This window comes from Astyanax mexicanus, chromosome 19, assembly GCF_023375975.1.
Source record: "Astyanax mexicanus isolate ESR-SI-001 chromosome 19, AstMex3_surface, whole genome shotgun sequence".
NCBI lineage: Eukaryota > Metazoa > Chordata > Actinopteri > Characiformes > Acestrorhamphidae > Astyanax > Astyanax mexicanus.
The window spans coordinates 24,683,002-24,709,612 of record NC_064426.1 but is presented as its reverse complement, the minus strand read 5'-3'; the positions used below and the strand labels follow the sequence as shown (position 1 = coordinate 24,709,612).

The 26,611-nt window shown below is 38.4% G+C and overlaps 1 protein-coding gene across 2 annotated transcripts in view; it reads right to left on the bottom strand.

The window, feature by feature from the left end:
- Positions 1-26,611, bottom strand: part of LOC103044531 (acid-sensing ion channel 2) — a 317,128-nt gene that overhangs the window by 22,916 nt on the left and 267,601 nt on the right. For both annotated transcript variants that reach the window (XM_049468103.1, XM_049468102.1), the window contains exon 4: positions 3,062-3,212. In XM_049468103.1, coding sequence (XP_049324060.1) covers positions 3,062-3,212 — 151 coding nt within the window. The remainder of the gene's footprint in view (positions 1-3,061; positions 3,213-26,611) is intronic.

The following is a 26,611-nucleotide window of genomic DNA, read 5'->3' as shown; positions in this document are numbered from 1 at the left end:
TAGCTTGAGGCTAGAACCAAAAGCTTTTGGTATAAATTGTGGAAAATGTTGACTCTCTTTGGGTAGAGTTAATCCCGTATTAGGTAGGTTGTAAGTAAAAGTGTCTTAAACTGATCAGGAGAGACACAAAAAATATAGTTTCTTAGAACATCAAACAAAACATACATCTTTCTTATTGGCCCTGGCATTATTTTATAGCATAAATGGGCACTCACCATCAGTGTGTAGTCTTTCCCACCAGGGCTATCCTCCTTTAAAAAGTGAGTAACATGATTGCCAGTAGGCAGTTCTTCATCTAGGTCTTTAAGATTTAAGACGTCCACAATACACATACACAATCTCTCTCCTTTACTGACCTGGCAGCAACAGCATATTTCAAACGGACTCTCTTTAAATTGCTATTTTCCTTTTACCTGGGTTTTGATCAGGCTGTATCATCCTCATTTGCAGTTTTGAAAACATGTAATAAATCTATTTAGAGCGAACCCAAACAGCCTCCATTCAGTACAGATCACTAAGAGGAGCTCCAGAGTACAGGAAGACCTAATGAGGGTATTACAGCAGGCTAAATAGAAACTGGAATACTTAGCAGCTAATTGCTAATGGCCATTTAGTTAATTATTGGATCCTGAGTATCAGCCCAATTAGCTGAGGATATTAGGATACTAGAGGAAGAGTGTGTGTGTGTGTGTGTGTGGGATGGGGGTGGGTAATGAGATAATGAAAAACTGACTCTACATAAAATAATCAATTCCTGTTACGGATACAGCAAATTTACTTAAAATTAGGACTTGCAACGTTAAAGTGTTAATACGCGTGATTAATTTGGAATCAGTAACGTGTTATTATTTTTTAATGCAGTTAATTACACCACCAAGTTTGACTCACTTGTGGTGAGAACATGATCTGGTCTCGATCCGACCCATCTATGAAATATACCTCTTGTTATTTAAGCTAAACTGCTGATAAGGCACAGTTTAATCTGATATATTAGCATGATAATATAATGCTATGAACAAACGACTCTGACTCTGCTGCTCCATGCTGTTTACACATGCAGTAATATGGGGCGGTCACTGCTCACATTGCTCACTGCACTGCACGTCCCATTGAAAACACTGTTTAAAAGCACAACGGCAAATTTTCAGCATTCTGTGTTAAAGCTCCACTAGGAAGCTTCTGCCAGAGTGTCTGTATGTTAGTTTGTAAAGAATGAACCAGTAGTCCTTGTAGAACTGTTAGAACTAAAGGTCGTAAAGCAGGTCGCAGTTCTCGCGAACGTTGGTCGCGGCTGCCTTGGAAAAATTACAGAGTCTGGTTTGAGCTCAGTGGAGCTCCGGCACAGACACGAGAGGACCGCTATTCCTCCTATTACACCTCAATGGAGCGCTGCAGTGAGTTTCAAGCTGTAATTTTACTTCTTTTAAAAGATCAAAAATCAAGGAAATCCTACCCAGCTTCACACTGCATAGCTATACGAGCTGAAACACAAAAAACTTCTCACTATATTTACTTTCTTGCTCCCGTGCCAGACAGCTCCGACCAATCAGAGGAGACAATGTGATCGTGTGCTTCCCTGATGCGCATTTTGGTGTGTTTAGGTTTATATGCCTGTGTGAAACCAAACCAAACAGAGGGAGAAATCGCTCCAAGTTAACAAACTCATCAACTGATCCAGACCATAGAAACCCTGACAACTAGAGGTGTGAAAATGCGTTTTTATACACAAATGAAGTTCTAATTCAGAAATCCTTACAACCAAGCTGAGCTGTTTACAATAAAGTAAAAAAGAAAATCCAATCTATACAATTTGTCATGTATTCTTCACCATACATAAACAAAAGTATATACTAGTATTTTAATTGACACCACTAATATAAATATAAGTGCATTTTACATTTCTTACATTCATTTTTTAATTTACATTTGAATATCCACTATAAAAACTTGCATCTTAAGAGCAAATGCAATTAATCGCAGTTAATCACAAAATATTGTTATTAACCATATTAAAACAAGCTATGTGGGAAGAACTGCTAGCTAATATCACCTGGGCTTACTGGAACACTCAGGGTTCCTCAGTGTTGTGCTGTCGAGCGGGCATTAGCTGCTAATGCTAATGCTGCTGCACCCATCCTTAGCGGAAATCTGGAAATCTAAGCTTACTTTATATAAACAGAAGAGCTTTACTCACCCAAATCAACCGTTCTCAGGAGAGAAATCTGTATAGATTAACATCAGCACTCGTCTGACTTACAGTTTTGTTTACTTAGCTTAGCTTTACTTTTCTTAGGTAGCTAACCCCCACCACCACCCACCAGCAGTGTGACCGACTGAATTAGAAGAAAAACATGGCGACACCCCTGTTCCTTACTAGTGTTGCACAATGCGCCTTATAATCCACTGCGCCTTATGTATGAAATAGACCAGAAAGTAGACGTTCTTTGATTGAGTGCGCTTTATAGTGCGAAAAAATAGGTGCTATAATGCTATAATATGCGAGTTCTGTGAGCTGTAGTAGTGAAGTAAACCAGCTAGAAAATGTAGGAGAGTTGAAAGTGTTTTTGAGAGCTTTTTTCTGTAAACATCTTTAAAAACATACAATAAATGCATTATTGGAATCTTTGAGCATGGCATTAGTGCAAATTCCTATATTTTTGCACATAAACATAAACATTCTATTATATGTGATATATTCATTCCATTTACACTAGAAACAATAAGATGCCTGATATAGTGTCTGTTTATTCATAGATTGTGTATGAGAGAGAAATAGAAAGAGAGAGAGAGAGAGAGAGTGACAGAGAGAAAGAAAGAGAGAGAGCAGGGAAATGTGCTAGTAAATTGCCACCGTTGCATCCATTAAGTTAAATCCCACACTTGAATGGCCCATCGCCTACTTATCTGAAACAACGGATTCAAAAAATGAAGTTGTTTTTCCAATCTGCATTTAAATGTGGCAAATCATTTCCGTTTTTACTGCGGAAATATATGAATAAATGAATCGGCGGGATGGAAGGTGGCAGGTAGAGCGGTAGAGAGAAGAAGAGAAAGAACGAACCTGGCATGTGGACCATCCTGCAGTTGCAGTTCTCCACGATGTAGCGAGTCTCGCACTCGATGCGGCAGGCCGTGACGCTGTAGACCTGGAAGAAGCTGGAGTCCAGCGCCCGGGACACACACTCCCCCCACGGCGGGGGCAGATATGTTAACTACAGAGAGAAAGAGAGAGAAATGGGGAAAGATAGTAAATAAATAAGTTAAAAAATTAAATAAAAAAGGAAAATCTCCTTATTCAACTCAATCCATAGGCAGTTTACACCAGTTTGCTAGATGTCTGTGAAAAAATTTGCTAAATTGTTTGAATTCAGCCACATTAGAGGATTGAACATGATTGACCTGTTTAAGATCAGACTTTGACTAGGTCACTCTAAAATCTTCATTTTTTTAGCCATTCAGAAGTGGACTTGCTGGTGTTCTTTGGGTCATTGTCCTGCTGTAGAGCCCAATGTATGCCTTAGCTTAACGTCATGAACATCATGGTTTGGTCGATTTACCTTTTTTTTTCAGGGTCTTTTTTCAAACCAGACATTGCATTATCGTTATTAGGTCACCTGTTTTGATTATTTGATTATTTTAAAGTTTTGTTCTGATCTGGTCAGTTTTTCAGGGTTTCTTTCCCCCAGCTACGAATTCAAGCTGCTGCTCCTGCCATGACGTCACCGGAAAGTCGGCCAAAAAGTCCTAAAGTCCTGTGGACTGAGATGTTTGTTGCCAAATGTAAAAAAAAAAAAAACAGGCCTTTGTGGTCTTTTTGGTCAGCAGTGGTTTTAGCCTTGGAACTCTCGCATTGAGACCATTTTAAACCAGTCTCTTTCTTATTATTGAAGCATTAACTCTAATCTTAACTGAGGCAAGTGAGACCTGCAGTTCTTTGGATGTTGTTCTGGGTTCTTTTGTGACCTCCTGGATGAGCTGTTCATGACCTTTTAGAGTAATTTTGGTAGGTTCACAAGTGTTACATGTTTTCTCCATTTGTGAATAATAGCTCTTGCTGTGGTTCACTGGAGTAAACCAGTAAAAAAATAAGAGACCACTTAAAAATGACGCGTTTCTTTAACTTTACCAAATTGAAAACCTCTAGAATATAATAAAGAGGAAGATGGATGATCACAAGCCATCAAACCAAACTGAACTGCTTGAATTTCTGCACCAGGAGTGGCATAAAGTTATCCAAAAGCAGTGTGTAAGACTGGTGGAGGAGAACATGCCAAGATGCATGAAAACTGTGATTAAAAAACAGGGTATATAACATTTTAAACTGCAATCGCAGATACTTTGCACAAATTGTGCAGCCCTACTGCTTCATGTTGTCAGACAGGATCTATTTAAGTGATTTCCTGATTCTACAGGTCTGGCAGTAATCAGCTCTGGTCTTGGCTAGTGAAATTGAACCCAGATTTATAAAAAAAAATGGGGTTAAGCACAGTTCATGCTGCCTTTTGTATTTATTCAGTAAACTTGTCGTATACTGTTGTCTATTGTGCAGCTGTACTTGCTTATAGGGTTGTAAAATCACTGCTGATTAAAGCTGTCAATCACAGCTAAGTGTCAGGTGGATATGTGTGTTGGTAATCGTCATCTTCAGAATCAAACAGCCTGTAGCTTCTCTCTTCTATATTTACACACTGTCACTGCAGCCCTGTCTTCACATTTATCTTCTCCACACTCACAACAGAACAGAAGAACTGATGTAACCTGTGGGCCCCTGTTGCTTATGGTGTGGCTAAATGGTTGCTAAGGTATCCATGACGATTGCAACCAACTTTCTTTAAAGAACATGTAGAGAGAGCCTTTTACATTGTACCAACATGCTGTGATGAACATCCACAATGCAATTTATGGTAAATGGTTACCATAACAATCTTCTTTAAAATTTAGACAACTAAAATAATTTATAATGCCATACTGTGAACATACAATCTCCTACCGCCATTTATGCTGAAATAGACATGTATTTGTCATATATATAATGATGACATGTATGATATGTCATCATCGAGAGAGAGAGAGAGAGAGACCTATATAGAGCAGAGTGAACACTTAATTATCGTAATTAAGTGTCGCACCTTCACACCTCCCACCTCCAACCTGTCAAATGAACCTCTACATATAATCTCTTTGGCATAATATTCTTTCAAAAGCTTTAAATAAAATATGAGAATAAATTTAAAACACTGAGTAATTAAAACAATGTCAGAGCTTATTTAACTTAATGTAAGGCAATACTTTGTATATTTAAAAAATATATATATATTTTACACTTTTATGCAGAACCTCTTGGTGAACGCTTAATCTTTTTAAATTTTAAGAAATTGTATAAGATCACTGCTCCAGTGAGCAACACTGTCTGGGTATGCTGACTTGCAGTCTACTAAAGCTGCCAGTTACGTGGGCTAATTTTTTTTTATTTTATTTTTTTTTTTTACAATGTTTTAATGTACTGTGTATTCACAGAATCACACTTTACAGTTATTACTGGCTGTAACACTTGCTGGAAAACAAAATCATATCTAAGTGCCACAGTGCTAAGCAATCCAAACCAGTTGGCAATACTTTGCAAAGAACATGAGAAACAGACAGGCTTAAATACACACAGAGATGCATAATTAGGCAGCAGTGAAACAGAATACGTGCAAAAGTAAAGAGTCAGTAAAGAGTGTGAGATCAGTTCCTCGTTGGCGTGAAGTGGAGATATGTGATATGTGAGTCTGTTAGAACAGGAGGATTATGGGGATCGTATTTGAGTGGGTAAGCAGATGTAGAGGGAGAAAACAGAGGGCTGACACTTGGATTTTTTGTCCTGTAAAATTACTAAAAAGTTATTTACGGTTTCATAATGTCAAAATTACAATAATGGCGCCTGAAAGGTCCACTAGTTTGACACAAATTTTTAAGTATTTTTTGTACAGTGCTGTAGGAGAACTTGGCAGGTTGTGAATGGCCTAGTACCAACTTTTACAACCTGCAGCATTACACACACACACAAAAATGCTTCAGTTTAACACACACACACACACACACACTATTTTGTCTCTGGTGTCAGATTTATTCCACAGTAACAAGCAGGTGTGACCTCCTAAAAGTTGAACAAATGGCTGAGCAGACGCCGCATGGTTTCTGAGAAGTGTGAGGAGCCGAGGCGTCCTCAGAATTCCTAACAAGCTCATTCTGCCCCCAGCACACGGCCAGACTACACACACACACACACAGCTCACACACACACACAGCTCGCACAGAGACGCCTCTCAGAACAAACAACCCCAAATCTATCCATCACCCCACTGACCCCACACTGAGAGCGAAAGAGAGAGAGAGAGAGAGAGAGAGAGAGAAAGAAAAGAAGGATGAAGACCCGCAGATGGAGAGAGGCATAAAGAAACAGAAACAGGGAGAGTAGGAAAAACGGAGGGAGACAAAATTAGATATACTGAGAGGAGATGAAAAAAAGAGGGAAAGGTAGCAGAGATAGAGGAAAAGAAAGGACCTAAGGAAGAAGAAGAGGGAGAGGGGAGAAACGAGGGAACAAAAGGGTGGAAAAGAACAAAATAAATGTTTAAAAGAGTGCAGAGGGAAAGAGTTAGAGGTGGAGAGATAGAGGGAGGAAGAAAAAGATAAAGAAGAGAAGAGCAGATGGAGAGACAAGGAAAAGAAAGACAGAAAGAAAGAATTAAAAGAAAAAAATGTGTGAGTGGAGAGTGAAGGATGGAGAAGGAGTAGAGAGAAAGAGGCAGAAATAGAGATGTGGCGAAAGGGAGGGAGAGAGAGAAAGAAAGAGAGAAGTAGATGGAGATAAATAAGAAAGGTGGGACAAGGAATAAAAAGAAAGAAAGAAAGAAAGAAAGAAATGTGTGAGAGTCAAAAGGGAAGTGTAGAGAATAGTAGAGAACGTGAAAAAGAAAAAGAAGGAAAGAAAGACAGAAATAAAAGAGAAAGAGAGAGAGATAGAGAGTGAGTGAGAGTGGGAGGGATTTTAGTTGTTAATCTTATTTTAAGAATAATAATTACATCCTGACACATCAACAACTAACCATCTCTAAATAACAGAAAAATGTTTTTTTTAAATATTACACCCACCCACACACACACACACACACACACACACACACACACACACACACACACAAACACAAAAACACTGGTGCTTTATATTTAGGCGCCTCATTATTCATTAAATTTACTCATTTCCACATTTATTAACACAATTACATGCCCTTATTAATCTGACAACTGCTGAAAATCAGATTTTGTCAGTAATCCGATGAACACATTTACATGCATTTGGGTGATCAAATTATAAGAAATCTCTGGGTCAGGATTTATAGGATTTGCAACCAGCCAATAGTTTCACAGAACAACGAAAAATAAACTTCATACTTTTTTCCACTGCTTTTTAAAACAAATAAACCGTGGGTGTTCATTTTACTTTTGGGATTTTACTTTGTACAATTGCTCTTATATAGAATATTAAAGAAAAAGAGTACTAACAAATATCAAAATCCAGATAAGAAGCCTGGACTGTATGCAAAAAAGAGTTGGCAATACTTTGCAAAGATCATGACAACATTGCACTGGAACCGGCACACAAAAGTAGTTTCTGGAACCAAGAACGTTCGTTCGCAGCAGGAACCAAAGAATACTTGGTTCATTTAAGCAAATCGTAACGACATCTGTGGGCGTGTCTGTCTGTACAAGCTGCTAAGCAACACCCTCTGTTGATGATGTATGAAGTGAAGTTTTGATGGTTCCACTAAAACTGGTGGAAATGCAGGCTGGTTTGCTGAAAAGCACCACGGTTCTTTTAAGTCAGAACGGAACTGGTTCAAGACCCAAAGTTCTTTTGGTGGGAAAGTGTTAACAGACATGCTTAAATACACAAAAGTAATTAAGCACAAGAGAAATATATTAGCACTCTAAAGGTGCTTTACCACCGACATGGTGCCGGTGCTGGTGGCAGGTAAATGAATCAACAGTGGTCCACCAAGGACCACCAAGGTTTCGACATGTTTTTTTAAATCATCCCCCGACTTCTGTTTACGCCCACATTCACATACATAGTGAGTAACTCCTTAAAGCAGTTGAAACACGGGCTGGTTCTTAAAAGGTTAACAGGTTCGCAGGAAACGACTCCGGCACCAGCACCAGCACTTGGTGAAAAAGAGGTATGAGTGTGAGAACTGTTCCTTATTGGCTAAGCGGAGACATGTGATGGAGTCCTTTAGAATAGGTGGCTCATGGGGATTTGTGGCCTTCAAAGTGTTGAATACAGTGGTGAAAGCATGACGTCAATGGACTCTAGAAGAGTGGAGACTTGCTTTCTGTGGGTAGATTGAAGAATCACGCTTCCCAGTTCAGTCCTTCTAGCAAGCCGATGAACCCGAAGTCCAGGTTTGGCAGTTGCCAAGATAACGATACTTGTTTGACTGCACTGTGCCAAGTGTTAAGTTTGGTGGAGAGGGGGGATCATGTTATTTATTTTTTCTGTTCATTTTTTAATCTCTTTTACAAAAGTTTACTTATTTTACAATATCCATCCTACTTTCAATCACATGTTTGTCATGAGCTCTTTAGTGAGTTAGTTTAGTTCCTTTGTGGCACTGGCTGAGTATTTACTGACCCACACAGTGACATAGAACTTTCCCATGATGCATTGGGGTGCAGTTGAATTTTTTAATTTGATTAATAATTAAGGAATTGTGTATGGAGGATTTTTTTCTGAGGTATTGTGGTGTTAGTTTGTGGTGAAATAGATGTTTTAGGGTTGATGTTTTGCATTTTTGGGTAATTCTGAGCAGTCACCATGAAGAAGTAAAGCGTGCTGGGACTGTTTTTTTTAGTAAAGGAAACTTCTAATGAGATTTTGGACAATTTTATCAAATGATTCCAACTTTGCAGGAAGAGTTTGGGAATAAAACCTCCTGGTTTCATCATGGCTGTGCACCAGTGCACAATGCAAGGTCTTTCAAGACATGGATGAGCAAGTTTAAATGTGGAAGAACTTGTAACTCGAGTGAATACTTTTGCCAATAGGAAATTTAACCTAATTGAAGAATCACTCACACATTATGCAATTTTTTATAATACAATTAAATCAAGTAGTTTCATTGAATCACTTTTTTTGAAATACATAGATGAAATCTCCCCCAACAAAAGGAGAAGAAACTGCATGTGGCCTTAATCTCATTCCAAACCCACCCCATCACCCACTGTTCCAGCTGGCCCAGCTTTATTCCCTGTGATTAGGTGGCACAGTGGGTAACATTGTCTTCACGTTGTCTGACGACCGGCCAGGAGGAGGCCGGAGCAGGCTTTGACTACGAGACGAGTGAAGGGGAGATAACGTCTTTCCACGTGAGTCTGGCGAGAAGCCTCTCAGCTACAGATTAAAGATCTAATATCAAAGCGCCCGCTATCAGAAAATGATATCTGTGGGGTAAATTAAATTTGTCTGTGGTGGAGAAGAGATTGAGTTAGAGCTGTGTCAGCTCGAGACGATCGCAAGAGCTTATCCTTTTAGCTTTAGCCACCGAGAGGAAAACAGCAGTCCGGCTAGCACAGGTAGCGTACCGTGTTAGAGGTCACGGTCTCTACAGGTCGCTTTTGTTAGCTCTTCACTGGAAATATGAGGTTAACAGGTGAAGGATTTACACAATTGTTGAGTTGCTGTAAAAGGCTGCAAAAGACAAAGAGAAAAAGGCTATATCTCAGACAGAACGTCCAGACTGAGTGGCCAAATCTTAAAAATACGGAACAAAGAGCATCTCCTCTGGGTGCAAAACGGAACACATCTTTTAGTTTAAGATTGAAAGCCCCTGTTCTATCTGTTTGTGGAACATAACAAGACAGACTGTCTCAGAGAGAGTGGAGCAGACTACATCTGATACAAAACGACCTGTCTGAAGGGTCAAACCTCAAAAATACGGATCAAAAATCACCCCTTAACAATTAAATGCAGAACACAAGCACTGTGCTGTCTGGGTAATGTAGTAAAAGATGAAAGACCAGCTGAAAAAGAACAGCAACTTATATCTGATACAAAATGATGTGTCTGAATGATCAGACATTGAAAATACGGAAAAAAATGCATACCCTTTTGATCTAATACGGAACACATCTTTTAGTTAACAACTTGAAAGCACTTTTCTGTTTGGGTAATAGAAAAAAAAAGACAAGACAGACCAGCTGAGAAAGAACAGCAACTTATATCTAATACAAAACAAACCGCCTGAAGAGTCAAATCTCAAAAATACAGAACAAAAAACATCCCTAAACAATCAAATACTGATCTTTTAGAAACTGTTTCTTTGTGGAACATAACAAGACACACTGTCTGAAAGAGAGTGGAGCAGGCTACATATCTCACATAAAATGACCTGTCTGAAGAGAAAAACTTAAAAAATATGAAACCAAACACATCCCTGAACAATTCCATACGGAAAACATCTTTTCATGTAAAATTAACAAGCACTTTTCTGTTTGTTTGTGGAACATAACAAGACAGACTGCCTGAGAAAGAGTGGAGCAGGTTATATCTGATACAAAACGACCTGTCTGGAGGGTCAACTCTAAAAACACGGAACAAAACACATCCACATCCCCTAAACATTTCAACACGGAACAAATCTTTTGGTTTATAATTGAGAAGCACTGTGCCATTTGGGTAGTAGAGTAAAACCAGCTGAGAAAGAACAGCAGCTTATATCAGATACAAAAACAACTGATCTCAAAGATCAAACATCAAAAACACTAGGGGTGTCACGATTCTCTAAACGCTCGATTCGATTTTATTTCCGATTTTCTTTTTTCTTTTCTTTTTTTTTTACAGCAGAGAGGCCTATTCCAGTTTTAAATTAGTCTATGGTCAGTCATTAGTTTCATTCATCAAATTTACAATATCTAACTTCAAAAGGTGGACTTGATATAAGTGATGCACTTATGGTCAAATTTAAATAATTTAATTAAGATATATATGTAATGCCATCTAGTGTCTTTTTTGATAGCAGCAGTGTGCACTAATAAAACAGCAATGTGCAACATAAAATAAATAATAAAAAATACAGGAACAGTCATGTGCAAAATAATAGAACAATTAGAGCCTTAACAAACTGAACTTTATCCTACTATAATAGTTAAACATGAAAAATAAGACACGGCCCCTGAGAATGAAAATTTTCAAGTTTTTCTTTAAGTAAATGAGAATGTCCACATTCTCTGGAGACAGGGCTGCTCTTTCAGCAGTCACAATGTCCGCGGCATCGGCTACAGTGTGCTGCGCCGTTTGCGTAGCGCGTGCTTACGGCGGGAGGGATCGTCGATCCTCTTTTTGACTTCGAGGCTCGAGACCATGACATAATTTCGTTCGATTTCGATGAAATATCGAAATCGCGACACCCCTAAAAAACACGTAACAAAACACATGCCTAATCAATTCGATACGGAACACGAAAATTAGTTTAATATTAAGAAGCACTGTTATGTTTCTATGTGGATCATAACAAGACAGACTGTCTAAATGAGAGTAGAGCAGGCTATATATAATAAAAAAAAACAACCACTCTAAATGTTAAACATTACAAATACGGATCAAAGTGCATACCCTAACGGCTTAATATGGAAAACATGTTTTAGTTTAAAATTGAGAAGCATTAAGCTGTCAAACATGGGAGACTGTCTGAGGAAGAACATCAGCTTATATCTAATACAAAGCAAACAAACATACAGAGTAAAAAACATCCCTAAACAATTGAATACGGAACAGGTCTTTTAGTTACCAATTGAAAAGCACTTTTCTGTTTGGGTATTGAAGCACGACAGGACACACCAGCTGAGAATGAACAGCATCTTATATACATAATACAAAACCAACTGTCTGAAGGGTCAAACCTCAAAAATACGGAACCAAACACATTCCTAAACAATTCAATATTGAACACACCTTTTAGTTTAAAATTAGGAAGCACTGTTGTGTTTGTTTGTGGAACATAACAACAAGACAGGCTTCCTCAGAGAGTGTGCAGCAGACTATAGTATATCTGATATAAAATGACCTGTCTGAAGGGTCAAATCTCAAAAATATGGAACAAAACACATCTCTAAACAATTCGATACGAAACGCAACTTTAAAGTTTAAAATTGAGAAGCATTGAGCTGTCTGGGTAATGGAGTTAAACATGACAGACTGGCTAAGGAAGAACATCAGCCTATATCTGATATAAAAAAACCTGTCTGAATGATTAAACAATCAAATCAAAAATGCAGAATAAAAACATGCCTAAACAATTAATAATGGAACACAGCTTCAGTTTAAAACTGAAAAAATACTGTTCTGTTTGTGGAACATAACAAGACAGACTGCCTGGGAAAGAGTGGAGCAGACTCGATCTGATACAACACAACCTGTCGGAAGGCTCAAACCTCAAATATACGGAACAAAACACATTTCTACACAATTTAATGCAGAAAACATATTTTAGTTTAAAATTGAGAAGCACTGCTAGGTTTGTTTGTGGAATATAACCAGACAGACTGTCTTAGAGAGAGTGCAGGAGGCTACAGTATATCTGATACAAAACAACCTGTCTAAATAATTATATCTCAAAAATACGGATGTGCATCGGTTTAATACGGAAACCATCTTTTAATTTACAATTGACAAACATTAAGCTGTCTGGGTAGTGGAGTAAAACAGGTCAGACTGGCTGAGGTAGAACAGCAGCCTATATCTAATTTAAAAAAAAATCCGAATATCAAAAATACGGAACAAAATGCATACCCTTTGGGTCGAATACGGAACACGTCCTTTAATTAACAATTAAAAAGCATTGCTCTGTTTGAGAAGTGAAGCAGGACAAGACAGACCACCTTAGAAAAAGCAACAGCCTTTATCTAACAAAACACAAAACACCGTATCTGAACCTCAGAAAGAAGAACGGAATAAAATAAACATCCTAACAGTTAAATACAGAATATCCCTTTCATTTAAAAATTGAGAGGCACTGTTCTGTTTGGGTATTAAAGCACAACTTGAAGGTTATATCTCATACAAAAAAACCCTGTTAGAATGATTAAATGTGAAAAAAAAAAATATGAAAAAACAAAAGCATGAAAAACATGAAAAGACAGACCAGTTAAGGGAAAGCAGCAGCCTAAAAAAATACGGAACAAAATGCAAACTCTACTAAGTCAATATGAAACACTTTGCAAACTTTTAGCTTGAAATTGAGAAGCACGGTGCTGGGTAGTGGAGTAAAACATGACAAACTGGCTGAGGAAGAACAGCAGCCTACATCTGATACAAAGCGATCTGTTCGAATGATCACATCTCAAAAAATACGGAACAAAAAGCCTTTGGTCTAATACGGAACACATCTTTTAGCACTGTTCTGTTTAGGCAGAACACGTCAAACCAGCTGATGTTGAGCAACAGGCTATATGATATTTAAAACAACTCATGTGAATTGCCCAACATCAAAAATACTAGGGGTGTCGAAATTATGTCATGGTCTCGAGCATCGAAGTCAAAAAGATGATCGACAATACCTCCCTCTAAGCTACGCAAGCATGCACGCTACGCAAATAGAGCAGCACACGCCGCGGACATTGTGACTGCTCAAAGAGCAGCCCTTTTTCCAGAGAATGTGGACATTCTCATCTTCTTAAGGAAAAACTTGAAAATATAAAAATAACAGTTGTTTTCTAGCCTCAAATATGTTAATAGTTTTGGTACCTTAAGGAGCATCTTTCGCTCAGATAAAGTTAATAATATATCTTTATTAAAGAAAAAAACTTGTCATTCTCAGGGACCGAAAAAGTCTTAAAGTCTTATTTTTCATGTTTAACTGTTATAGTAGGATAGTGTTCAGTTTGTTAATTGTTCTATTATTTTGTACATTATTTTGTTATGTTTTTATTATTTATTTTGTTGCACATTGCTGTTTTAATAGTGCACACTGCTGCTACCAAAAAAGGCCACTAGAGGGCATTACATATATATCTTAATTAAACTATTTAAATTTGACCATTAGTGCCTAATGTGGTGTATTACAGGTCACTTGTATCACTTTGCATCACTTATATCAAGCCCACCTTTTGAAATAAGATATTGTAAATTTGATTAATCAAACCGATGACTGACCAATGACTAATCTAAAACTGGCATAGGCCTCTCTGCTGAAAAAAAAAAAAAGAAAATCAAGAATCGAATTGAATCGTGACCCCAAAATCGGAAATAAAATCGAATCGAGGATTTAGAGAATCGTGACACCTAAAAAATACGGAAACATCGCCTAACCTATTGGGTAAATACGGAACACGTCTTTTAGTTTAAAATTGACTAGTGTTTGATTAGTGGAGCAAACTGGATGACACAGACTGGATGAGGAAGAACAGCAGCCTGTATCTCATACAAAATGACCTGTCTGAATAGTCAAACCTGAAAATTTATGGGGGAAAAAAATGGATCCCCAAACGTTTAAAAAACGGAACATGTCTATTAGATTCAATGTGAAAAGCACTGTTCTGTTTGGGTAGTGGAGCATCACATGGCTTACAGGCTGAGAGGGAGAACAGCAAAACTCCCTGTCTAAATGGTCAAACCTCAAAAAAAAAAAAAAAACGGAACAGAACACATTGAAAAGCGCTGTTCTGCTTGGGTAGGGAAGCATAACATGAAGGTTTTACTGCATCTCATACAAAACACCCTGTTAGAACCAGGTCAAATCTCTAAAACATGGACAATAAAAATGCCAAATGTGAAATAGGACAAGACAGACCAGTTGAGAGAGAGAGCAGCAGCTTATATAATATACAAAATGACCTGTCTTGAAGCGTCAATTTTTATATAAATACATAACAAAGCGCATCTCCTTTGTTGGTTAAATAACAAACACATTTTTTAGTCTAAAATTGAGAAGCAGTGATCTGTCTGAATGGTCAAACCTCAAAAATAGAAGAAAAAAAAAGTGTATCCTCTTTTGCATCTTTTGGTTTAAACATAAGAAGCACTGTACTGTTTGGGCAGTGGAGCAGGACAAGACAGCAGACTGGCTGAGGAAGAACGGCAGCCTGAATCTGATACAAAACATCTTGTTAGAACAGTCAAACTTCAAAAATACAAAACAAAAACACTGTTCAGTTACTGGAGCATAACATGACAGACTGTAATATTAGAGCAGCAGACTATATCTCTCACAAAATGCCCTGTATGAATGTTCAAACCTCAAAAATACGTATTATTATTAGTTTAATTTATTTGTTTTATTCTCTGCTATATTATTACAATATATACACTATGTCATCAAATTGTTACATGTAAATCACTGATTGGCAATACTTCGCAAAGTCACACACAAATATACTTCAGTGTAGAGCTGGCCAATATGACCAAAGATTTGCGATTGTAATAGTTTTTCCACTACTAAAAAAATAAAACTACAGATGACAAAGATTCAAAGGTTCAAAACTAGTTTTACCTTTATTTTGATTTCACCTAAATCGTTAATAAGATGGCAAACCACACCAGTGTAAATAGTGAGAACATATTGTGACTTTTAGAAATCTTTCTCCAACATAGCTTAGTTTCATGGACGGATGGATGTAGTGCTGGGCGATATGGAAAAAATCATATATCATGATATGTATTTTTTTTATATCACGATAACGATACAGCCATATGAAAAAGTTTGGACACCCCTATTAATCTTAATCATTTTTAGTTCTAAATATTTGGGTGCCATTGACAGCCATTTCAGTTTGATATATCTAATAACTGATGGACACAGTAATATTTCAGGATTGAAATGAGGTTTATTGTACTAACAGAAAATGTGCAATATGCATTAAACCAAAATTTGACCGGTGCAAAAGTATGGGCACCCTTATCATTTTATTGATTTGAATACTCCTAACTACTTTTTACTGACTTACTGAAGCACAAAATTGGTTTGGTAACCTCATTGAGCTTTGAACTTCATAGCCAGGTGTATCCAATCATGAGAAAAGGTATTTAAGGTGGCCAATTGCAAGTTGTTGTCCTATTTGAATCTCCTCTGAAGAGTGGCATCATGGGCTCATCAAAACAACTCTCAAATGATCTAAAAACAAAGATTGTTCAAGTTGTTCAGGGGAAGGATGTCTCAGAGATTTAACCTGTCAGTTTCCACTGTGAGAAACATAGTAAGGAAATAGAACAGGGACAGTTCTTGTTAAGCCCAGAAGTGGCAGGCCAAGAAAAATATCAGAAAGGCAGAGAACAGCTTTTGCACACCTCAGGCGACTCTGTTTGTGGCGTGCTTGCAGAAATGGCTTCTTTTGCATCACTCTCCCATACAGCTTCTTCTAGTGCAAAGTGCGCTGTATTGCTGGCCGATTCACAGTGACACCATCTGCAGCAAGATGATGCTGCAGCTCTTTGGAGGTGATCTGTGGATTGTCCTTGACTGTTCTCACCATTCTTCTTCTCTGCCTTTCTGATATTTTTCTCTCCTGAAAACTGCTTATTTGGGTGAGTAAAGCGCTTCCGTTTATTTACAGTAAGCTTAGATTTAAAGATTTCCACTAAAGCTGGAGCATTAGCATTAGTGGCTAATTGCTAGCTAATTGCAGTGGCTAGCAGCTAATGCCACCCGATCGAGCTACACTGAAGAAAACAGAGTTCCGGTGAACCAGGGCGATATTAGCTAGCGGTTCGTCCCACTTAGCTTGTTTTAATACTTGATCAAGCAGTTCAGCTTGATTTGATGGCTTGTAATCACCCATCTTCTTCTTGATTATATTCCAGAGGTTTTCAATTTGGTAAAATCAAAAGAAACTTTTTTTAAGTGGTCTCATTTTTTTCCCAGAACTGTATATGTAAAAGGTTGATTACTAACAGGTGAAACAGGTTTAATACTCAGGTGATGAGCACAAAAAGCATGAGAACTGTTCATGCTTATCAGTAATACAATGGGATAGGACTTGCAGTTTACATAGCTAGCACAGCTACAGCTTGAGGAGGTCTGTAGAGGTCTGAAGAGGCAGGATTCCACTCTGACCCTGACTGATTCTATTATAAGCTACTGTATGTAATGCACTTTTGTTCACTCATATAGTTAAAGGTTGCTTTGAGAGACACTATGGCTAATACCCAACAGGAAACTCTGAACACTCAACATGAGATGTTTCCTTCCCCTTTGTTTTGTGCTCTGCGGCACAACTACACCCACATAACCTTCAGAATATAAAGCCCTGAGTGAATGGACTAATACATTATGTATAAGCTTTCCCGAACAAGCTGTTTGACCCTCGAAGTCAAACATATCAGCAGTGAAAAAAAAGCATGTTTTAATTTTATGTTAATTACTTTTCACTTGTGGTTCATTTCAACAGGTAAATGTGCAAAATATTCTGCTGAAGTTCAGATTCTCACTCCTTATCCAGACCGCATTTGTTTTTCGCAAGTAGAAGGGATGTTTTTCGCTCATTTAAATAAAATAAAATAAAATCCCATCTGGGTGGTGGGTCATTCTCAGCTCTACAGTGACAATGACATGGTAGGCATAGTGGTGACAGCAGTGCTAATGGAGTTTTTAAACGCTACAGTGTCACTGCTGCATTGACGGACTGTGAATATAAACATAGCACTAAAAGTAAAGAACTTTGTGTTTGGTAGATTTTTCCTTTGTTGTAACCAGTGATGTCAGTAACGCGTTACTTAGTAACGCGTTACTTAGTAATCTGACCCTTTTTTTCAGTAACGAGTAATCTAACGCGTTACTATTTCCAATCCAGTAATCAGATTAAAGTTACTTATTTAAGTCACTGTGCGTTACTCTCTCTCTCTCTCTCTCCACCTCATCTCCTCCACACACACACACACACACACACACACACCGCTCCCTTACCCATTCCCCAATCACACGCGTCTCGCTTTCTCCCCTGTCTCTCTCTCTCGCGCTCGGCGTGTCTTTAGTTTCCGCCCGTTTTCGTTTTTCGCCAGTTCTCTTTATAAAGGCGTTTTTTTTGCGGCCGCGTCCCAATTCACTAGCCAGGGCAGCGGTCTGCCACAAATTTGATTGGCAGAGGAGAGCATTTAAAGATTTTACACCACACGTGATTGGAAGTTCACTGTGGCGCAGAGCGCACATACCGTAAAGACAAGAAAAGTTCCGGTGCTTTAAATGAACACTGTCAGAATTAAATCCTTCTCAGTAGTTGGGTCCGGTATGGGTCCGTATTGGACAACGTCTGGGTCCGGACCCGGACCCCAGTCTGCAAATATGTGATCCCTGGTCTAGACCATATACACGGTTCTGTTTTATAAAACCACTCCTTGCTGCCCTGCAGAGAACAAGTTCAATGTTCAGTTTTACAGTGTTAAATATGTCAGGTCAAGAAAGACTTTCTTTATTTTATATATTTGTTATAAAAACAAGTATTTATGTTTAGTAAAATCAAGAAATACCATATTTTATTTTTTATTAAAAAATATATTTATGTTAAGTTAATTTTTTTATTTTTATAAAAAAAAAACGTATTTTTTTAGGAAATAGTTCAACTTAATAGAGATAAATTGTTGCTGTTAAAAATGCATTTTCCAATAAAGGGAGTATTGGCAAAACTGGTTATAATGTTTATGTTAAGGCGGCGGGAGGTGGTGTCTGCAGCTGCTGAAAGTAACTAATGAAGTAACTTGTAAAGTAACTTAGTTACTTTTAAAATCAAGTAATCCATACAGTAACTAAGTTACTTTTTAAAGGAGTAATCAGTAATCAGTAATCGGATTACTTTTTCAAAGTAACTATACCATCACTGGTTGTAACAACAATGCTTCCTGGTGATAAATTATTCCACAATTGTAAGGAACATGCATTTGTGGGATGCGAAGCAGAGCTTAGTATGTGGGATTTGCCCATAAACTACAAGGTATTATAAGGCGCATTTTAAGTGACAATAATAACGAACAAGAGTGTTGCCATGTTTCCCTTCTAATTCAACAGGTGTCGCTGCTGGGCGAGGGGGCACCTAAGTAAACAAAACTGTAACTCCTAAAATAACATTTTCTTTCAAAGTCCTACTTTTGTTGGTGGAAACATGGCGATCAGTTCAAAATGAGGTTCCCGAATCAAAACAGTGCCACGTTATTGGAAAAGCGCTACGTGGGGCTCCTTTCGGTAGAAGTATCTCCAAGAGCACTACAACGAATTTAGAACATCTAAATTAAAGGTCAATTTAGTTAATTAGTGTTTCATAAAGCAGGAGCATTTTATTCATTCATGAAAGCTATAGTGAATGCTAAGCAACCGTGAATGGCTTTTTACGTGCAGTCTAACCTTCAGACCATAATGTGGATAAATGAATCCTGAGTCAATTCAAACCATGCCAATCAAAAGCACCCATTCATTTAGTCTGGAATGAGTCTATCCTCAGACAGTGTTTTAATTAGAGCCCATGTCCTTCACAGTGACCTTCTCCAGCCTAATTATGCCCTAATTAAAGAGGGATCCGAGTCTCATAACACCTGATTACTCCAACTGTCATCTCGCACACACACAATCACACTTACACACAAACACACACACAATGCGACACCTGCAGGGTCCTGGCCTTATGAAAATCAGAATAAACCATTTAGATGCTTATTAACATGACATCATCCAAGTTAACTATCAATACAATACTATAATACGATTTTTTTAGGTGCACTGATTTGAAATAACTATATACTGATAGTCCTGGGACTATCATATGCAAACTGATCAAGAGGTTTTACCTCAGGGGATAGTTATATGTTGTGAGGTCTTATCTTGTGAGTGAGGCTGATAATTCAAAGTTGGCCCACCACTCAGGAATATCAAGCCATCTTTGGTTAATAAAAAAAACAAAAAAAAAAAAAACACCCAGAAATATCCAGCAAAACTTTGGTAAAAACTGGCCACTGATAAAGAACTGAAGATTGGCTAACGCAAACAGTGCATCAACAGATGGACTTGAATCCAACAAATGGATTCAACCTCTATCTGACATTGGTCTAAACAGTCTTAACAGCTTTTAAGCTGATGCGAATGCGCAAAAGAGCAGCGCTTCACGTGAATTTTCAGTTTCAGCGTCTATGGTTTTTCTTGAACTTAGTTTTTAGGATTGTTATTATTCTTTGACTCTGCTGATTCTGCACCCGGCCATTTAATCAAAAACACAGCTTGCATGAACTCTTGATTTAATTGCCAAAAGTATTGGATAACCACCTCTAGGGCCTGGATGGAGCTGCTCGGCCATGGATACCTATTCCATGAAGCTCTCTACACTTTACTGTTCTTGAGCTAATCTGAAGGCCACATGAAGTTTGCAGGTCTGTAGCAATTGACTCGTTCCCAGTCGCTTTAACTTGGTTATATCATCACTGACAGTTGACTGTGGAATATTTAGTAGTGGGGAAATTTCACAACTGGACTTGCAGTTGCACAGGTACAGGCATCCCATCATGGTACCATGCTGGAATTCACTGAGCTCCTGAGAGTGACCCATTTTTCACTAGTGTTTCCAGAGTCCAGACCTTATCCCCATTGAGAATCTTTGGGATGTGCTGGAGAAGGCTATGTGCAGCAGTCAGACTCGACCATCATCAATGCTGCAAGATCTTGAAATACATATTGTGACATTGCAGAAGCTTACTGAAACAATGCCACAGCAAATGTGTGCCGCAATCAAAGCTAAGGCCAAAATCAGAATTGTGTTTTTTGATGTTTACACTGTTGTACATACGATTTGGGCAACGCTTACCTGCTAAATGAAAGTAGCCTAACTGACACAGCAATATGTACAGCAGCTACAAAGCAGAGGTTTCTAATAAAGTGTGATGCTGTTTCAGCTGAATGAGAACAGCCATCAGGACTTGCATTTGTTCTCAATCCTCTATTTGTCGCTTTGCTTCATTTAATAGGCAGCAACAATCAATAGGTTAATAATGTGGAAGCCGCAAAATGCTGCCTTGCTCTCCTCCCTGCATCGCAACACATTTGGATTCCAGCCAGAAGTCCCCATTCTGGTCTGCAAAGCCATTACCTTTCCTCTTTCTTTCCGCAGTGCAGTTTATATACGAGTAAACTCCAGAGCAAGTCTTAAATTAAGTGCAAGGTTTCCTGCTGCACCCACTAAACGCTTCAAAAGATTTTGGTCTGTATGAGTTCCCTGACATTTCATGACAAATGTAATGGACTTAGCCATTCCCACTCTCTGCCAATTCTTTTTGGGAGGACAGTGGTTGAATTGCCCTGGGTGGGAAGCAGTGGGCTAAAATGGCAGCCCAATCAAGCCCACACAGCAGTACAGTGCCTGCCCCAGCCTTTCTGAGGATAATGAAAAGCATTTCATAAGAGCTAAAGTGCAGAAAGTGCACCAAAGTCAGTTTTTGCAATGACGTCTGACATTTTTATTGGACGGAATAAAATAAATAATAAAAATCACGGAGAACTTTCCTTTAGCAGAGCACAAATGGCTTTGGTATGTGGCCTTGACATGTCTCTGGGTCTTTTTTGCAAGGACTTTTTTTTAAGAGAAATGGACCTTTCAAGAAGGTCAAGCAGAGCCATATTTGAAGCTAATTGGCTCTTGGTACAGATTTTGTTTTGACAATTTTCATTAAGTGCAGAGAAGCTGGTCTACTTTTGGCTTTTTGTCTGGGACAAGCCCTAGGACGAAACCCAGAAGAGCTCAGAACATCAGTAGCCAGAAAAGTTCAAAAAAGTGTTCCAAGCATCTTGAAGGATGGTGGGTCAAGCAGAAATGTAATGGAACCCCAAAAGGTTCCTGGTGTGAGTTTGAGTTTAGTTTTGACCATTGTCATCAAGCAATGGCTCCTGTTTTTGGTTTTGTAGGCTGGAGTAGGGTTTTGTATTATGGGTGGGGTCAAGCAGAGACGTACTAGAAGTTTAAAGAGCTCTTGGTACACGGATCTAGTTTCGACCATTTCCATCAAATGCAGAGGAGCTGGTCCCTTTTTGGCTTTTTGGCCCCTAGGAGCTGATGGACTGACTGTAGGGCCAACAGAATCCTGAGACTGATTCCTAAGTTGGCTTCTTGGATGCAGAGTACGGCAAAATAGGTAGCAACGATGGAAATCCAACCACCAATATGGCATCCAAAATATCAGAAAGCAGAAAAGTCCAAATGCCTGCTTTCCATGCATCTTGACGGATGGTGGGTAAGCAGAACTTAAATGGAACCCCAAAAGTCTCCTGGTATTGGTTTAGTTTTGACCATTGCCATCAAGAAATAGCTAAAATTTTTGGATTTGTAGGCTGGCTTCAGGGTTTCGTATCTATTTATTATGGGCAGCTGAAGAAAGCCAGTGAAAGGAAGGCCCACACACGGCAGTACAGTCTTTCTGAAGCTAATTAAGAGCACTTCATAAGAGCTAAAGTGCAGAAAGTGCACTAAAGACAGCAACAACGCCATAAACATTTTTATTGGACAAACTAAGAAGATTCAAGGAGAATGTCCCTTTAGCAGAGCACAAATGGCTGTGAAATGTGGCCTTGACATATGACTGTCATTTTTCTTTTACTTGGACTTACTTTTAAAGAGAAAAGTATGAATGTCAGCATTTCATGCAAGGTGGGTCAAGCAAGGCCGTACTGGAAGTTTAAAGAGCTCTTGGTACACGGATCTGATTTTGACCATTTCCATCAAATACAGAGGAGCTTGTCCCTTTTTGGCTTTTTTGTCTGGAGCGACCCCTAGGAGCTGATCGGCTGGGCCAAGAGAATCATGAGACTGGTTCTTTGGTTGACTTTTCGGATGCCAAGGAGGGCAAGATAGGTGGCAATAATGGAAATCCAGCACCAACATGGCATTCAAAACATCAGAAGGCAGAAGAGTCCCAAAAAATAATTGATGCATATCCTCTATGCATCTTGATGGATGGTGGGTCAAGCAGAACTGTAATGGAACCCCAAAAAACGGGTTTAGTGTAGACCATTTTTGGATTTGTAGGCTGGTGTCAGGGTTTGGTATTTATTTATCATGGGCAGCTGAAGGGAGCTAGTAAAAGGAAGGCCCACAAAGCAGTACAGTATTCTGAAGCTAATTAAGAGCACTTCTTAAAAGCTAAAGTGCAGAAATTGCACCAGAGACAACAACAACGCCATAAACATTTTTATTGGACAAAATCAGAAGATTCAAGGAGAATGTCCCTTCAGCAGAGCAAAAATGGTTGTCAAATGTGACCTTGACACATGACGCTGGGCCATGTTTCTTTTACTTTTGAAGAGAAGAGTATTGATGACTGTATTTCATGCATCTTGAAGGATGGTGTACTGGAAGTTTAAAGGGCTCTTGGTACACAGATCTAGTTTTGACCATTTCCATTTAATTCAGATGAGCTGATCCTTTTTTTGGCTTTTTTGTCTGGAGAGACCCATAGGAGCTGATGGGCTGACTGCTGGGCCAACAGAATCCTGAAACTGGTTCCTGGGTTGGCTTCTTGGATGCAGAGTACGGCAGGATAAGTAGCGATGCTGGAAATCCAACCACCAACATGGCATCCAAAACATCCAAAGGCAGAAAAATTCCAGAAAAGTGTAAATGCCTGCCTCTGATGCATCTTGTTTTGACCATTTCCGTCAAGTTTGGAGGGGCTGGTCCATTTTACAACAGCTACAAGTGGAGTACAGTGTCTTTCAGTGACTTACGAAGAGCATTTCTTAAGAACTAAAGTGCAGAAAGTGCACCAAAGGACACTTTTTTTTTAATGACGCCTGACATTTTTATTGTAGAAAATCAGAAAATTCAAGGAGAATGGTCCTTTGAAATGTGGCCTTGACACCTTTCATGGACTTTCTTTTTGCTTCATCACTTCTTTTGCAGCATCAGTGCCTACGTTACAAACGTGTGGATGATCAGACAAAAAACACACTGAAAAGAACATCCATAATTACATTTACAGAGCAATCATTAGGAAGTCCTGTAGACCTACGCATCCATGCAATTATCTAATCAACCAATTTTGTGACAGGAGTGCAATACATAAAATAATGCAGATGAGGGTCATATACTTCAGGAAGTGTTCACATCAGTCATCAGAATGAGGGAAAATGTGATCTGTCATTTTGGGGGGGAAAAAAAAAAGCAGAGCTAATTTTAAATGTAAATTTAAGGTATTTAGCCTCTCAAAAGTGACTTGAAAAAGTTACACTTATTCACATAAATTAAATTATCATTTATCATGCTTTGTAAATGTTTACTCGGTTTCTTATCCTCTTGTGAAGTTAAAAACGGCACATGGCAAGGCTAATGCTAACTAAATTGCAAAGGAAGCTAACTTAGCCTTAGCAATATATACAGTTGAGGACGATATTATTAGCCCCCTTACAAAATAGTCCTTGTTTTCTAAGGATTTTCCAAGTGATATTAACCAGAGCAAAATAAACTAAACACAGCTTTTTTAGACATTGTAATTTTATTTTGGATGCTTACACTATATTGTATTCCACTCAGAAATGAAGATATTACACAAAACACAAAAACTATCAGGGTCAAAATTATTAGCCCCCCACATCCTAATAGTTAATTGTGTATCCTTTTTGCTGGATTACTGCCTGCAGACGTTTGTTGTAGTTTACAACAAGTCTCTCACACTTCATTTGAGGAATCCTGGCCCATTCTTCTTTGGCAAATCTCTCAAGTTCCTCTAGATTCAATGGTTGTCTTGCATGGACATTTTTCTTTAGGTCACCCCACAGATTTTCTATTGTATTTAAGTCAGGGCTTTGTGCAGGCCATTCAATGACATTCACTTTGGTCATCTGGAGATAGTTCTTCACCAGGAGGGATGTGTGTTTAGGATCATTGTCATGTTGGAAAATGAAGTGACGTCTCAGACCCAGTTTCACAGCTGACTGCTTAAGGTTCTCTTTCAAAATAGTCACATATTTTTCTTTATTCATGATTCCATCCACCTTGACAAGATTTCCAGTTCCAGATGCACTGAAGCATCCCCATAGCATAATACTCCCACCACCATGCTTCACTGTGGGGATGGTGTTCTTTGGGTTGAATGCCTGTCCTTTTTTTCTCCAAACATAAGCAGTGTCCCTGTGGCCAAAGAGCTCTAGTTTAGTCTCATCAGACCATAAGACACACTTCCAGTATGAATAATTTTTCTCCAGGTTGTCCCGAGCATACTTAAGTCTTGCTTGAAGGTGCCTCTTCCTCAAAAGTGGAGTTTTTCTTGGTCTGCACGCTCGCAGGTCATTCCTGTGTAGAGCTCTAGTGATGGTCTTCTTAGAGACTATGATTCCTGATGTGGCCAAGTCATTTGCCAGTGCCTTGGATGTTAATCTGGGGTCTCTAGACACATTTCTCACTAGTATTATTTCCAGTCTCTCTGAAATCTTTCTCTTTCTACCTCTGCCAGGCTTGTTCTGCACTGTGTTGCTGTCTTTGAATCTCTGAATGATGCCTCTCACTCCAGTTCTTGACACTTGGAAACGCTTGGATATCTTTGTATATCCCTATCCTGCTTTGTGTGCATCAATAATTCTTTTTCTCAGGTCCAAACTGATTTCCTTTGTTTTTGGCATGTTGCTTCCTCAACTGCCAGCTCCATAATGAGGCTTTTATACCATGTTTTAACTTAAATGAGTTAATTAACTTAACTTAATTGAGTGCAGTCATCTGTTTCACCTGATCACCTTTATGCACATCACCTGAGAAGGTAAAGCACATCACTGCACAAAAGTGGCTTGTGTGATGACTTAATAAATGTTAATTTCTTAAAGGGGGCTAATAATAATGTCCCTGGTCATTTTAGCTTATTCTTACATAATAATATTTTGGTGCACAAATATAAATATTTTGGTCCTTCTAATGAAAAATTGTATGTTCAGAAATGCTCTGTTAGAACTGCCTTGCTCTGCTAAAAAGGATCTTGCCAGAATCTTGAGGAGACTCAAAATTTCATAGGGGAGCTAATAATATCGTCCTCAACTGTATATATATATATATATTTTAGCAAAAGACTTTCTCTGCATTTCTCTACATAAATGTCACTTACATGTAACTTAAATAGCTCTACTGAGGTAAATTTATGACTAAAATTACGCAGTTTAGGTAAATGTTTGATTACAATAGCACATTTAAGGCAAAAAGTGAGTTGCTGTTTAGATGATCTAGATTATCTTCTGTAGTATTTTTTGCTTTATCTCTGCATAGTTTGTAGAAGTAAAACGAAAAATTACCACATAAGTCATGGGTACAGCCTTTAATAAGTACGAGGTAAGTGCTAATTAAATTTTCTCTCTTCACATCTTTCACTTAATAAATATATATTTTTATATTATATTGTAGATTATTTGGGGGCATCATATATCAAAGTGTGTTGTGAGAATCATGGAACGTGCAGGAGAAGTGGGATGTCTTGAGATGTTACGTTTTGCATTATATACTTTTTACATAGGACTTTATTTCATTTATATTTTAAATCATATTAACTGTCAAAACAGCTATGTTAGATGGCAAAAAAGTGAGGAAATTAAATCTAGACATTCTCACAGCTTCTATTCTGCTTCCTTCAAGCAAG